We start from the raw sequence: 15,256 nt of genomic DNA on the forward strand, positions 1-15,256 counted from the left end.
CTTTCCCTGTCCCTAGCAGGTTGGGGTATGTGCGTGCTACAGGAGATGCCAGACCAAAGGACAACAGAGTGCTATCGTGCACCACTAGAGGGTGACCTTCCTATTCCTTAGGACACTTCCTCAACTACCTCATTTGCAAATTACATTTTTTAAATACTAATTTTTATTTCTCCCAACATCCCTCACTTCCTGTAAAATAAAGCTTTTTGTAGGGTATAAGACAGAGAATAAAATAATGATATTGCAATTATTGAATTCTAACTACATGCCAGCATTAAGCACTTCAAATGCATGAAACTATTTAATTATCACATTTTTTTAAATAACTTATGCTTATAACCCTATTCGACATACTCAACTACTGGAGTCCTGAGAAGTTAGGTAACTTACCCAGAATCACACTACCATCAAGTAGTAGAACCAAGATTTAAACATCCTCTTGTCTGACCCAAGAATATAAAACTCTGTTTAAATTAATGAATACTCGTTGCTGCTTCTTTTCCTCAACTCCTTGTGGTCTGTTAAGGTTGTTAAAAGAAAATCTAAAGGAAGACTTGCAGAGATTGGGTCGTTTACCCAGAGAAAATGTGGCAAGTGAATATATTCTAAATGCATTTGACTTTTTGTCATTGTCAAATCTAAATTCGATGTACCCTGGGAGCCCAAGGAAAAGGTGATTTCTGAGTCCCAGAGCAACTCACATCTTTGGATCCAGAAGGGAACAAGCTCCAGGAATCTCCTGGGAAAGCAGAAGGGCAAACACAGGGCACATGTGCTTTTAGAGCCTGTTGGCTTGGCAGAGGGGAAAGACTACAAGATTTGTCATATTTTTTTTTTATCTTACTCTTGATGCACATAAAAGAACAGTAGTAAATGGCAAAATGAGAGTGTTGGTGCTGTCACTAATGCACCTAAGAACATGTACTCACACACAAACCACACATGCACATTATTGTGGCCTACATGGACTTTTTGTTATTAGCAGTTAGGAGAAAGAATTTAACAAAGGGAACCTGACACAGGAAAATTAAGACTTGCTGGCTCTGCTGTCCTTTAGAGAAAAGGAGGAAATGGAAATTACTCATCACGGAAAATTTGAAAATCCATAAAGTCTGAGTGGAAAATGATCTTTCTCCTTATATGGAATTAACAAAGAATAATAGCTTAATGTCCAGCAAATTGGTTTGTAACTTGCAACTATGACTTGTTTAAGCAAATTACTACCAAGAGACACTGAGATTAATGTGTTACGTGCATCAGAAAATATCTGTGGAATCTTTGCATGCATTTGAACTAATTAATTAAAATAACTACTAAATCTGTATAATGAGGATCATCAGTCTTTCTAGAAACCTCTCCAATCAAAAATATCACATTGCTAAGTTTTACTCTTCTTTTATTATTATTTTTTATTGAAGAATTGTACATGTTGATATATTAGTCTCTATTATTACATATTTTTTTATTTTTATATTTGAATTATAAAATAAATGTGAACAGAATTTTTTTTGGTTCCCACAATTTTGATTCTGATAAATGAAACTGATGTGTTCTTAGAACATTGATTCATAATACTCTTGGCACTCATGTTTCTCAGAAATTAATTCAAATGAGCATTTTAGAGTGTTTGTTTAGGCCAGGTATTATTCTCTAAAGCTCTTTGGAAGTTTCATCTTTGCAAAATTACAAGGTAAACTTCATAGCACTATCACTTCTTTATGGAACTGGAGTATTAATTTTGTCACACAACCTATTTTCAGTTTGTTTTGGTTTCCCCAGTATCTCCAATGTTTTAACCTGAATACTTTTTTAACAGTACTAAAGTACTCATAGTGGAAAAAATTTTCCTGAATGAGATCTACATTTTCCCATAATATATACTTCTAGATTAGTTTCCATTTTCTAGAAATTATAAAATAGTTGTATTTAATTCACCTTAGAAGAGAAATATCTTGCAGCAAACATAGGAAAATCTTTGATATTGGGCATATATTCATTCACAGACCAACCTTTCCTATCTTTCATCAGTAATTATCGTGGGTCCTTTATCTCTGCATTTCCTGTCTCAAGTCTGATAACATCTCCAATTCATGGTTACACTAAAATGGTTTGCATATATCAGGTAATTGATTCCACCTTCTAGAATTGCTGAGTCACAACACTGCAGTCAGAATCTTTTTTGCTTCACCACATAAAGGAAATAGATCATTTCTGCACCCCTACCCAAAACTGCCTCTGCAAGCTGAATGTAGGTCATAAAAGAGGTCTGTGATGAAAGGCGCCAGGATTTCACCACATTTTGTCTTCTGCTTGCTCGATTTAACCTTACCCTCTCTGAAACAAGTTTTTTGTTTTCTCCCTGTTGTTTTAGTAAAAATTTGCCAACATAATAAAACTAATATTTTGCATCAAGTAAACTATGGAAGAGCATATATGAAGTTGTTTAATTCTCTTTAATCCTAGAACTAAATTGGTGAGCTTTTATCTTCATCTGCAAAACAAGAAACATGAGCTCAAAGCAGCTTAACAGTCTTGCTCAAGGAGGAGCTGGGATTAAACCACAGGTTATTGTAACGCCAAAGTTAATGTTTTCTAAACTACCTAACTAACAGAATCACCTGGAAGATTATACATAGATTCCTAGTCCCTGTCTCTGGGCAGTTCCACAGATATATCATGGATAGTCTCCCTCTATATATTTATTACCTGCTATTTGCAACTTTAAAAAAAATCTATATGAATTTCAGTCAAGAAAGGAAACTAAACCAAACTATATTTTGTATAAGCCAAGAAAGATGTGAATGATATAATAACTCTTTTAGTAACTTATCTTGAGCTGCCTCTTATCTCCTTTCTGAAGTAGATTGTTTTCTCCATTAGACAAAAAATATAAAAAGAACAGGAGAGACTGATTCAGTGGCTATAGTAGTGGGCTTATAAATTATCTGTGATAGAGAGCCGGGAGCAGCCCTGAATCATAGCGCTTGCTGATTTCAGTGGTGTAAATACTCCCATTGTGGCCAAACTATTGAGGATACAGCAACCAGCTCACAAAATCCCTGAATTTTAAAGTGTGCCCATGAGCCAGCTCCAGCAAGTTACTGGGTATAGAATATAGAGGGGGAATTGAACAATTTCCCAGCAAAACCTAAAGCATCCAATATGTGGTTTGAATTGATGTGAACTCTTCAAATATCACTCTACGGATCAGCTTTAGTCTATGACTTCCAAAGGCAGCTCTGTGCCCTCCAAGTACTCATCTCACTCAGTTTCCAGGGAAATGCTCTGATAGAGGTCTGGGGAACAATGAAGGCATGATGAATGGAGCCCTTGGTGGAAGAGAAATGGGTGCCATCTTTACACTCTTACCTGTCATGTGCAGCTGTAGTAGCCTAGGGAGCTGCCCCCTGCTTGAGAACACCAGGGTGGGAATGAAACATAAAATGGAACTGAAGGAGGGGCTGGTTTGTAGCTCAGTGGTAACATGCCCACCTAGCACATGTAAAGCACTGGGTTTGATCCTCACCACCACATAAAAATAAAAAATAAAGACATTGTGTTCACCTACAACTAAAAAATGTTTAAAAATAAAATATGGGACTTAAGGAAGCTTGGCTCTATGCCTGAGAACCAAGACTCTCTCTCTCTGTGCCTCCAGTCACTATAAGAAAAAGACACGTTTAGAGGTCAAGATGAACTCTAGCCTAAAAATCCACCACATGGAGTTGAAGAAACCACTGGCCTGCTTTTAATCCAGTAGGTAAACTGGAGGCGCAAGTTGTGGCCAAACATGGTGGTGCATGACCCTCACTGTCCAATGGCAGACTGTTCTTTTGCCTAGAATAGCCTTTGTGCAACAAAATCACCTTGGGAAACAGAGTGATTACAGCAGTTTGACAACTACCTAAGAGCACATTAACAACTACCTACCACATGTAAAAGTACCAAAAGCATATTCCAGAACCAAATATAAATGATTCTAGGATCTACTACCATTTTAGAATATTTGTTCCTTTGGTAAACTTCCAGGAGTCAGAATATTTTTTCTAATACTACTCTATGAATATAAAACTGCAACAAAGAAACAATCTATCCTTGAGCTCCTTAGGTAACCAACCTCAGGTTTGCTCTATGCAAGGATAAATATTTCAAATGTTAATTTGCTTTCATTCCGGTTGAATTCATTTATACAATTCAATGCTCACATTCTCTGCTTTCCTGACTAGAAAAGAAAGGTAGATATTTATATTCCAAGAAGGCAAAGGGGAAATTTAATTCCCAACTAAATCAACCAGAAAGAAATGAATCATGGTAGGTCTTAAATTTTAGTGTAAACAATCCAGAAGAGATAGTATGGGTGGATTTTGAGAAAGGACGCTTCAATTTGAGATTTTGGTCCCATCATTTAGTCTATAAAATGAAGATATTTATACCAAAATTGTATGGTAACATTTCCTGCCATATATTAACATATTTATCATGTTCTTTATCCTTAATTCTCAGCATCATCCTTCAAGAGTTCTTAGCTTGGAATTCAGACTCCCATAGGAATCCAGAGATAAGGCAAAAAATTAACATGCAAAATCTCTCATGTACATCTGTGCATTTTTATCTGGGTACTCAGCCTTAAAGAATGAAATTATGGCATTTGCAGGTAAATGGATGGAACTGGAGAATATCAAGCTAAGTGAAATAAGTCAATCCCAAACAACCAAAGGCCAAATGTTTTCTCTGATAAGTGAATGCTGATCTATAGTTGGGGGGTGGATAGGGAAGAATGAAAGAACTTTGGATTGTACAGAGGGGCGTGAGGGGAGGGGTGGGATAGGTGGGGATGAAACAGACATTATTACAGATTGAAACAGACATTATTATCCTATATTTGTTTGAAAAAAAAATTTATAAAAAAAAATGGGCGTGGGAGTGGCAGTGTGCATTTTAGAAAACCCTTCCATTTTGATTTTGATATTCACTCCTCAATCTGACTTTTGAGATATTTAGACAAAAAGACCAAGCCACTAGTTCATAATATTGATGTGGGTATACTATACCTGTATACACACACTAAAGTAGAATTATATTAAAGGTGAATAAAGATTGGACTTCCCAGGCATTTTCAAAAAGAGAAATGAAAGTTATGTCAACACAAAAGCTCACACACAAATAGTAATTCACAGCTTTATTCATTATAGTTCCAAACTGCAAACAATCCAAAAGTCCACCAGTGGGAAGAATAAATTAAAAGGAACATGTACACCAAACATGAATGACTCTTAAAAATACTGTTAAGTGACAGACATAAAAGATGATTCATTTATATAATTTTTTTCCAAACTAAAATTACCAACAGAAAACAGATTAGTGAGTGCTTGGGGACCAGGGATGGAAGAACATATTGACTGCTAAGGGAAATGAGGAAACTGTAAGGGTGATGGAAATATACCTTCACCGTGTTATTGGCTTCACAAATGTATACAGCTGTCCATACTCACTGAGTTATAATTTTTCTTAATAATTTCAGTTTGTAATACATAAAAGTTTGCCTTAATAACTAACAAAAATTCAATTAGCAAACGGAGCTCCTAAAAAGTAGCACAATGGGACAGGTCTCACTTAACTTAGACTATTCATCCACCAACACAAATTCATATCCTTCAAATTGCTTTTCTAGTATAAGAGATAAACAGTAATGATCACTCAACACTATTCTCTCCCCTGGGCCTCTAGGTAGTTTTAAGATAGAGGTGCGGTCAGTAGTGTGCTGCAGAATTAAATCATCACACAGAGTAGGGTCACAACCTTGGCTCCATAAGAACCATAACCTAATCTAATTGATACCTGGTAGATCAAGTTCATGTGGCATGATTCACTGAAATGGGTACACCCAGATATTATAGTCTGTACTTTTTGTAACAGACTATAATTTATGAACAATTCCCTGAAAGTTAGCTCAATTTCTTTCTTTACTATGTATCAGTGATCAGCCATTAAAAATTGTTCTAAACAACCAAACCAACCAACTTTTAAGGAGGAAGAAAATGATTGATACCTTAAAGCTTCTAAAGGGACAGTAAGTTCCAAATTTATTTTACAACTAATATGCTTCAAAACACATGTGTATAGAAGCTAATTTGTGTTCTCAAGTCCAGCTATTCCCTAAGTTGAAGCTTTAATTCCTTGTTTAATGCTTTAGTAAATTTATGAACAAATTATTTTAAAAGGTCAGTGTAATGAAAGCAAATATCTGTGTATCTACAATTCTTTACAACTTCACAATATAAAATCTTTAACAAATTAACTTATGGTGAACCAGTGATTGCAAAAGCACTTTTGACCAAATTAAGCACTTTAGAACAGACTGTTTTCTTGTTTTCTAACCAATGGACATTAATATTCTGTATATTTTATCTTTCATACTTTTTATATAATATTGTAAAGATTTGATATTTTATAAAATCCATTTTAGAAACTTACACTTATCATGATTTCTAAGATAAATAAGACACTGAACATGTCCTGTAAGTAGAGTAATAGAATCAAAAAGCTTGTTAAATTTTTAAAAAATGAGTCTGCTTTGAAAATTCTAAATTTATCCTACATTTGTGCAAACATAGACTCAACTTCATTGCATTTTGACAGCTGTAAAAAAGTACAACTTTTGATTAACCTGTGATAAGCAGAATATTTCTAAAAGATAGTTATTCATTCCATGTATTAACTTTCTGGTGAAGCCAAACACACTTGATCAATTTTTATTTCAAAATGTCTACAAAGTTATAATTCTTCATTATACAAATAATTTTTCAAAATCCAGACATTATTCAAATATAAGCCAAAGTTATCATACAAATAGAATACACACAAAGATTAAAAATATACATATTCTCAGCAAACTTTGTTATATAAATAAGAAAAATATATACAACTGATATTTTCAAAGTATCATTACGTTTAACACTGCAACCACATATAGAAAGTATTAAAGAAATACTAAAACAAAAGTTAAAATAACAACAAATTCATTTCATGACATCTATAATTATAAAAACACATAGAACCAATCTTAGGGGAATATGTACTCCACACTGGAATCTTAATTTTCACTTTATTTCTTTAGAATATTCTCTCGATGGGTGAAATTCACAATTCACCAGCTATCTTGATATCTAACACAAATGACAAAACATGTGAAGAACTATATAATCTATGTCTTTGTATTTTGGGATTGATGTCAAAGAATTCTTTAAAAGCTAAATTTGCATGAGCATGTATTAAAATTTTCCAAGTAAAAGGAACTACTAACAAATCGAATCACTTAAGCTGGAAATGTCAGAAGAAAATTCAAACACTCAAAAAATCTAAACATGGTGAGCAATACAGAAAAATTATGCCAATGGTTCCCTAGATAAAAACAACAAGGTTTATGTTTTTTCCCCAGAAATTCTCCTTCCTTTTCTGAGCTCGTGCCAGAGTTTGAAACGCTCGGAGGCTAGACGCAGCAGAGCGAGCAGAAATCTCAGACAATCTGTCGTCATCTGTAATGAAAGAATCCCAAGATTATGTTCAGTGCAAAAATATCTCCTGAATAAATATTATGTTTTATATAACATTAACAGAAAATTAAAAACATCAAGCCTTATATCAATGTTGGGTCTATCAGAAAAAATAGTAATCTATTAAATGTTAAGATTTTAACATTTTCTTGATAGTTCATGGTAACCTTCCACAAGTTTGTCTTATATAGATACCAAACATTTTAATGTGAAATGAGCATTTTCTTCCCATAATGTCATTAACTAAACACAGCTGATGATTTCAGTATTACCTGGAAACAATTCATCATGATACTGTTTTGTCCTACTTTCAAAAGCAGTTATTTGGGGCAAAAAAAAAAAAAGATTTTCTAAACCTTTTGAAAAACAAAAGCCATACATTAAACATTGTACTTATAACATATTTCTAAAATAATCTCACTAAATACAGAAATGTTTGACTACTCTTCATTATTATTGAAATTCCCCATTTCTGAGTAAGTAAATCTATATGTTTATTTATAAGCACTGTTCTTCCCTTAAAATAAAGAAAAGAGAATGGCATTCAAAGTTGCCAGATATTTTGCATTTCAAAACATAATTATATTTCTAGCTCAATGAATACTAAAAAAAAGTTCCAGACTTACTAAAGGAAGAAAACACTTTAACATATGTAATCTTCTAATACATAAGTATTAAGGTTCAAATTTATTTCTCAATTCGAAATTTACAAATTCAGTAATTCCACACTTCTTAGTGTGAATCAATACAATAATTTCAATAGTTCACATAAAGATTCAAAATTCTTCCTACTACTATAAGAAGCAAATGATTTTGTCAGAATGGAAATTGAATAGGAGAAAAAAAGTTCATTTTCCCTAGTTACATAAATATTTTCAAGAACTGAAATTGATAATATACAGGCATTTGTAATGGATGTAATATTAGACCAAATTCCTGAGCCCAGAGCTAGGGTAGAAAAACAGAAAGAGCACCTACTGTGTGCAAGGTGCAACCTCTTATCACCTGTTTGCCAGAGATTCTTCACCGCTTAGGCCCCAGTTACTCATTTTTAAAAAATGGGGATAATTTCATCCCCATCACTATCTTAAGGATCTAATGAAAAAACATCTGTGGAAATACTTTGTAAACTATAAAGTGCTAATCAATATATAAACAATCATATAAAAGAACCTGTATTTTCATCTTATGTTATGTGACTGAAATACCTTCATCATTAAAGGCTTCTTGTTGAGGTAACTGGAAATTGTTCATCCTTGCTTTACCCACTTAAAAAAAAGAAGAAGACATTATCCTTCAAAACCACCAAATAGCATATATCAACAGTATGGTTTGAATGTCTGCCTCTTCCAAAATTCATGTCAAAATTGAATTGCCATTGAGATGCCACCGGGAGATGCGACCTCCCAGAGCTGTTCAGGTTATAAAGGATCCAACCTCAAGAACAGACTGATGCTGCTGGCACAGGAGTTAGGTATCTGGCCCCTTTTCCTCTTTCTCCTGCCTTCTCTTTGCCCTTTGCCACGGGACGATGGAACAAGAAGGCCCTCACCAAATGATAGTTCCTCTAGCTTGCATTTCCCAGTCTCTAGAACCATGAGTCAATAAATTTCTGTTCATGATAAATTACTCAGGTTCAGGTTTTCTAATATAGCAGCAAAAAACAAACTAAGACATTATGTTAAACCCTTAAAGAAAGTTGATGATCAGAAATTTTATTAAATTTTTATATCTTGGTATAAATTACTGTCGAAGGGTACTCACTAATTTATAATGTACATAGCAAGTACAAAAACTATGAATAACTTCTTGTAATTCTTTTCAAAGATAATATTGATCTAACTTTAAAGAAACATAGTAGGCTTCTGTTTAGAGATGATAGATTTTATACACATTTATAAAAATGACATAAACCCAGAGAATAAAGACATAGAAGATAAGAAAACAGCAACAAAATTTTGGAAATTGGAAGGCAAACAAAAGGGGAGTGAGGTGTGTAATTCAAGCAAGTTGAATTCTTAAGCCAGCTGAGGAGTGAAACAAGAAGCAACCATCTTCTGCCCCATGGCTAGGGGTCTGGGAGTACTGAGTCTCACAGCAAGCTGTAGTGAAGGTGAAATGAACCAGGAAACCAGCTGAAAATCTTTTGCAAAACAGCTGGTCCCTCAGATTCTTCTTTAAATATACATAGTGACATAAATATTTCTCTCCAAAAGGAATAATGGAGGTTTTATCTCAAAATGCTCATCAGACTACTATGACTCAAAGGACACCCTGAGAGCAAGGGCGCCACAGTCAAAACAGGACTTTTTATACACACAACCCACATGTATATTTATATTTTAAAACTTGTCTCTTCAAAGATAAAACACTCCCTCTTCTGTGAAATAAGAATGGGATGCCATATAAAATGAGTTTACAGTATTAAAAAAGTTGAAATTAAATATTATAGCAATTTTTAAAAATCAAAAGGGGCAAAGGATAAAAACCAAATTAAAATAAAAAGAAAGAAAATAGGAGAAGAAAAAAGAGGGAAAAGAAAAAACCATGCCCAAAATCTGAATAACAGGTGCTGAAAAGAGAAAAAAGAAAATGGAGGGAAGGAAATTACTAAGAAAATTTCCCCATAGTAAGAATTTTCCAGATTGAAAGAACTACAATATCAATATATCAGTAAAATAAATGAAGAGACCCCTTCAAAACACATCATTGTGAAATATCAGGGCATTTGGGTGTAAAAGAGAAGATTTCAAAAGCTGCCAGAAAAGGAAATACCACATGCAAAAGATGAAGAATAAAAACAGCACGAGACTTCTGAAGATTAACAGTGGAGGCTGGAAAACAGCAGAGTAATGCCTAATATTACTAAATAAAAAATAATTTCTGATCTTAAATTCTCTACCCAGGCAACATGCACAATGTCCAGAAACATTTTGGCTGTCGAGTCTGGAGGAGAGGTGCTACTGGTATCTGGAGGGTTACCCACATGTGCACGAGTAAGAACTTAAGACACACCTTGCACTTGTATAAAAGTGAAAAGTGAGCTTAGGTGCATCACAACTCAGTGTCCCAAAGAGATCTTTCCTATTATAAAAAAAAAAAAAGCTACCACAATTTTTAATATATAGTACACACTTGTAGCATTTTACCTCTCTGTGTCACTTTCATTTTAAAAGGCAAAAAAATTGCAAAAAAGTTAACCAAAATAATTACCATTATGCTGAAACTCTGGATCTCTCAGAGAGCCCTGAATTCGACGAGCAGGGTGCCAATAGGATGGAACACACTTTGGAGAAGGTGACTGTCTGGGGGTGTTCGTTGGATATTCTGGAATTTTTGAAACTGGCAGAGCTGCCTCAGCAAATTTAGGGATATTAGCTTCAGAATCTTCCCGCAAAGGCAGAGGATCAACTGTTTTTATACCAGCAGCAGGAGAAGTCAGTAGGAATAGAGCACGACTTCCTTTCTAAACACCAAAAAAAGAAGAGCTACATACACATGTAATCATATACAAATAAAGAAACCAAACACTCAAAAGGCAAACTGAAGGACCATAAAACTAACAGGAGAAAACAGGGGACATTCCATGTAACCTCCATGGGAGTGTTATAAGCATAACACTCAATATCTATAAACAGAATTGGCTATATAAAAATGAAAAATATATACATTAAAAAAATCAAAAGAAAAAATGGCAAACTTGGGGAAAATATACAACTTATATGACTGACAATGAATTATTACTGCTATATAAATATTTAAAGTACTGAGAAAATGAGAAACCTAATTAAAACATACATAAAGAATATGAATAAGCAATTCATATACACAAATACAGCAAACATTCTACTTCACTAATATTCAAAACATAATAAAATAAATGCATTGAGAGACTAATTCTTTTATTTCTCCCTTGAAAACCATAAACTCAGTATTTTCTTGTCTTGTGATATTAATGAAAATTCAAATACCATGCTGAACTGCAGCATATCTACTCAGTTCCTAAATTTAATGAGAATGATCTAAACTTTTTGCTTTAAAGGTAATGGTTGTTATAAGTAACTTTCCTTTTATTTACATTTTCCTCATACATGTTTTAAACATAAAATTAGGTTTTAAAATGTATCAACTGCTTCCCTCCAAGTTAGTCTATTAATTTAATCAAAAGATTTTTATATGATATTGAAAAACATTTTCATTTATGGAATAAGCCCAACCTACTTGAAGATATTGCATTGTTTTCAGTAAGTTGTTAGATTTAGTTGGCAAGTATTTTATTAAAAATTTGTCTCTTTCAATCCCTATCACAGCAAACATAAAATAAGATAAATTTTCTGGTAAGACACTGATTTTTTGTTTACTAAATTGTAAACATTCATTTAAAAAAAACCAGCAATACTCAGAGTGTGCAATGATGTGGAAAAATTGTCATTCTCCCACAGACAAACTGGGAACACAATCTTTTGGGTTGTTTTTGCAAAATACAGCAAAAGTCTTAAAATTCTGTGTACTTTCATCATGCAGCAATACTTGGGGAGTACATATTTACAAAAACAAAGAGAACAATAAGGAACAATAATGTAGCTGCAGGATGGAGTTCTTTATAGCATTTTTCAAAATAGAAAAATTAAGAAATAAAAATCTAAATAAAAGTTGTCAACAATAAAATCTAGTTTAAAAACTATAGCAAACTATAGATTGCATACAATATTGCCATTAAAAATAAGATATTAACAAACATTGAATGGTATGAAAATATGCTCACAATACAGGACAAAGTAAGAATATCAAATTGTGAAATTTATTTGTATTATATTTATTAACATATACACATACAGCTAAATACCTCAAAAATTTAGTAGTGGATGTTCCTAGAGAACAGAGTGAGACCATTTATTTTATTTTTTGGTTTGGTCAGTATTTTCTATTCCACAATGACAAAGTATCATTATCCTAAATATTTCTGATGATTTTACATTTTAAGTGAATGTAAACTAACAAAATTAAATACAGTTCCAAACTTTCCTGATCATTCCTTATACCTGTTGCTTTCATTAATTAGCTTCGAGTCTATATTCTATATATTCTATATTCGAGTCTATATATTCAAAACACTGCTTTTTAAAATTTTTCTAAATTTGATAAATCATATGTAAATAGAGTGTAATTTCTCATTTTTCTGATTGTACATATTGTAGGATCACATAGGTCATGCAGTCATATATGTACATGAGATAATAATGTCTGTTTCACTCTACTATCCTATCCTATCCCCATCTCCATCCCCTCCCTTCACTCCTCTCTACCTAACCTAAAGTAACTCTATTCTTTCCTAGTGCCCCCAATTGTGAATTAGCATCCACATATTAGAGAAAGATATACAATCCATCAACAAATATATGAAAAAATGTTCAACATCTCTAGCAATTAGAGAGAAATGTAAATCAAAACTACTCTAAGATTTCATCTCACTCTAATCAGAATGGAAACTATCAAGAATACAAGCAACAATAAATGTTAGCAAGGATGTGAGGAAAAAGGTATACTCATACATTGCTCGTGGGAATGCAAATTGGTGCAACCATTATGGAAAGCAGTAAGGAGATTCCTCAGAAAAACTGGAATGGAACCACCCCTTGACCCAGCTATCCCACTCCTTGGTTTATACCCAAAGGACTTAAAATCAGCATACTACAGTGACACAGCCACATCAATATTTATAGCAGCTCAACTCACAATAGCTAAACTATAGAACCAACAGGTGCTCTTCAACAGATGAATGGATAAAGAAAATGTGGTACATATATATACAATATTACTCAGCTTTAAAGAAGAATGAAATTACAGCATCTGCTGGTAAATGGATGGAGTTGGAGAATATCATGCTAAGCAAAACACTGCTTTTTAACCTCAGGTATCACATGCTGCAATTGGAGATATGATTCCTACAAAGTGGAGATGGCACAGAATCTCAACCAACAAACACATATTTTAAATCAAGACTTCGGATAAAACCACAATCTCCCAACTTGCTTCCCTTTTTAACTGTATTATTTAACACAGTAAAATAACTCCAAAGGAAATTGTTCTTTTTTTTTTTTTTCATTTACTTCGTATATCAACAAAGTTTAGATTCTTGTCAAACCAGTTTTACATTATTAAATAAAATCTGAATATAACCTGCAAAATAATTTGAACACATGGGGTTCTTGGGATTAATATAACTGATGACATGATCTGTTTTTGAGTCTACAGCCTCCTTACTGGTCTCAGTGCTTCCGCTCTGCCCTGTGTATAACAGTTCTCCAAGTGAGTAGCCAAGGTGAGTTGATTTACCCTGTAAATCAGGTCCTATTTGCTTTGCTGCTTCAGATTTCCAAGGGCTCCCCAGTGTTATTAGAATAACATTCAAATTCTTTACTTCACCTCCCTTTCTAGCCTCATCTCCTATCCTCTCTTCTTTCCTGTCTGGGCTCCAGCCACAGGGCCTTTTCACTTTCTTTAAAAATAAAATGTGTGCCTCGCTCTTCTAGCTAAAAAGTAAGTAATACTGTAAATTAACAAGATCATAATTTTACTGTCCTTTGCTTTATTTCCTTTCTGTATAAATGAACAAAAAACTAAAGGTGACTTCTAAGTAAAACTTCTTTAAGAAAACAAAAATCGTGCCTTGTAAGATACATCAGCAGCCTGCATTTCAATTCTTGGGAATTAAAATAACTTTAAAATGTGTATTTACTTTCTAATGAGCATATGACAAAACTGAAGTTTTAATAGCATTATAGGTGGTAACCTTTTTCTTTCAATTTCTAAAAGTAATACATATGTACAAGGTCTAACCAATTCCACTCTTTTATTTCAAAATATTATAATTAATATAAATTATTCTCAACTCACAAGTCAAAATTATAGTTTTCAACATTCTTTTCTCAAGTAAGATTTGGTACTAAGACAAAAGGCAAAGGTAACTTAGGTTATTTTTCATATTGCTAGCATATCATATAATTGATGTTATGATTATTCAGAATGGTTAAGAAATCTTTGAGTTTGGAACATACTACAGTATTTAATGATGCCACTTCTGACTCCACTCCTCCAACTTTGTACTGGCAATTAACTTTAAGGGATGAAATTGCTTTTCATCAGCAAGTGATTTTGTTTTGTAAAAAGTTTTGGAATTTGTCTCCTACATTTTTAATCATACAGAAACATTAAAAATATATTTTCTTTTCTTTAAAAGAATAAAACTCAGCCCTAGGTAAGAACTTGCTGTTCTTTCTACTTGGAAAACAATCTCTATCCCAGATCCCTGCAGGGACACGTTCCTCATTGGTCCTTCTTAGCTAGTTACCTCCTTGGGGATGCCTATCCTGATGGCCTCACCTGTCCATTGGAGGTCCTCTGAAGTTTTATTTAATTCACAGCACTTCCTACTATGTAAACTTACCTTCCTAAATAAATTATTTGTCTATTTCTCCCAATGAAAAAGGAAGCTACATGAAGACAGGTATTTTGTCTTGATAATCAAGGAATCCCCAGTGCTTAGAACAGTGCCTAGCACCCAGTAAGAGCCCACTGAATATGGAATCAAGTGAATGAACATGAAACTCCTGATACTCCCCTCCAAAGAGAGTCCTTGTCCAGAGTTCTCTCAGGGTATACTCCCCATTAATCCTGTTGGAAAGTCAGACCTAGAAGTCATC

The 15,256-nt window shown here is 33.5% G+C and overlaps 1 protein-coding gene across 1 annotated transcript in view; it reads right to left on the reverse strand.

The window, feature by feature from the left end:
* Positions 1 to 5,164: 5,164 nt before the first annotated feature.
* Mdm1 (Mdm1 nuclear protein) overlaps positions 5,165 to 15,256 on the reverse strand; it is a 32,781-nt gene continuing 22,689 nt past the window's right edge. The window contains 3 exon segments of the mRNA XM_047551455.1: positions 5,165 to 7,535; positions 8,762 to 8,821; positions 10,767 to 11,019. Of these exon segments, the coding sequence (XP_047407411.1) occupies positions 7,402 to 7,535; positions 8,762 to 8,821; positions 10,767 to 11,019 (447 nt within the window). The 3' untranslated portion in view covers positions 5,165 to 7,401.

Source organism: Sciurus carolinensis, chromosome 4 (genome assembly GCF_902686445.1).
Source record: "Sciurus carolinensis chromosome 4, mSciCar1.2, whole genome shotgun sequence".
In the NCBI taxonomy this organism is placed as follows: Eukaryota; Metazoa; Chordata; class Mammalia; order Rodentia; family Sciuridae; genus Sciurus; species Sciurus carolinensis.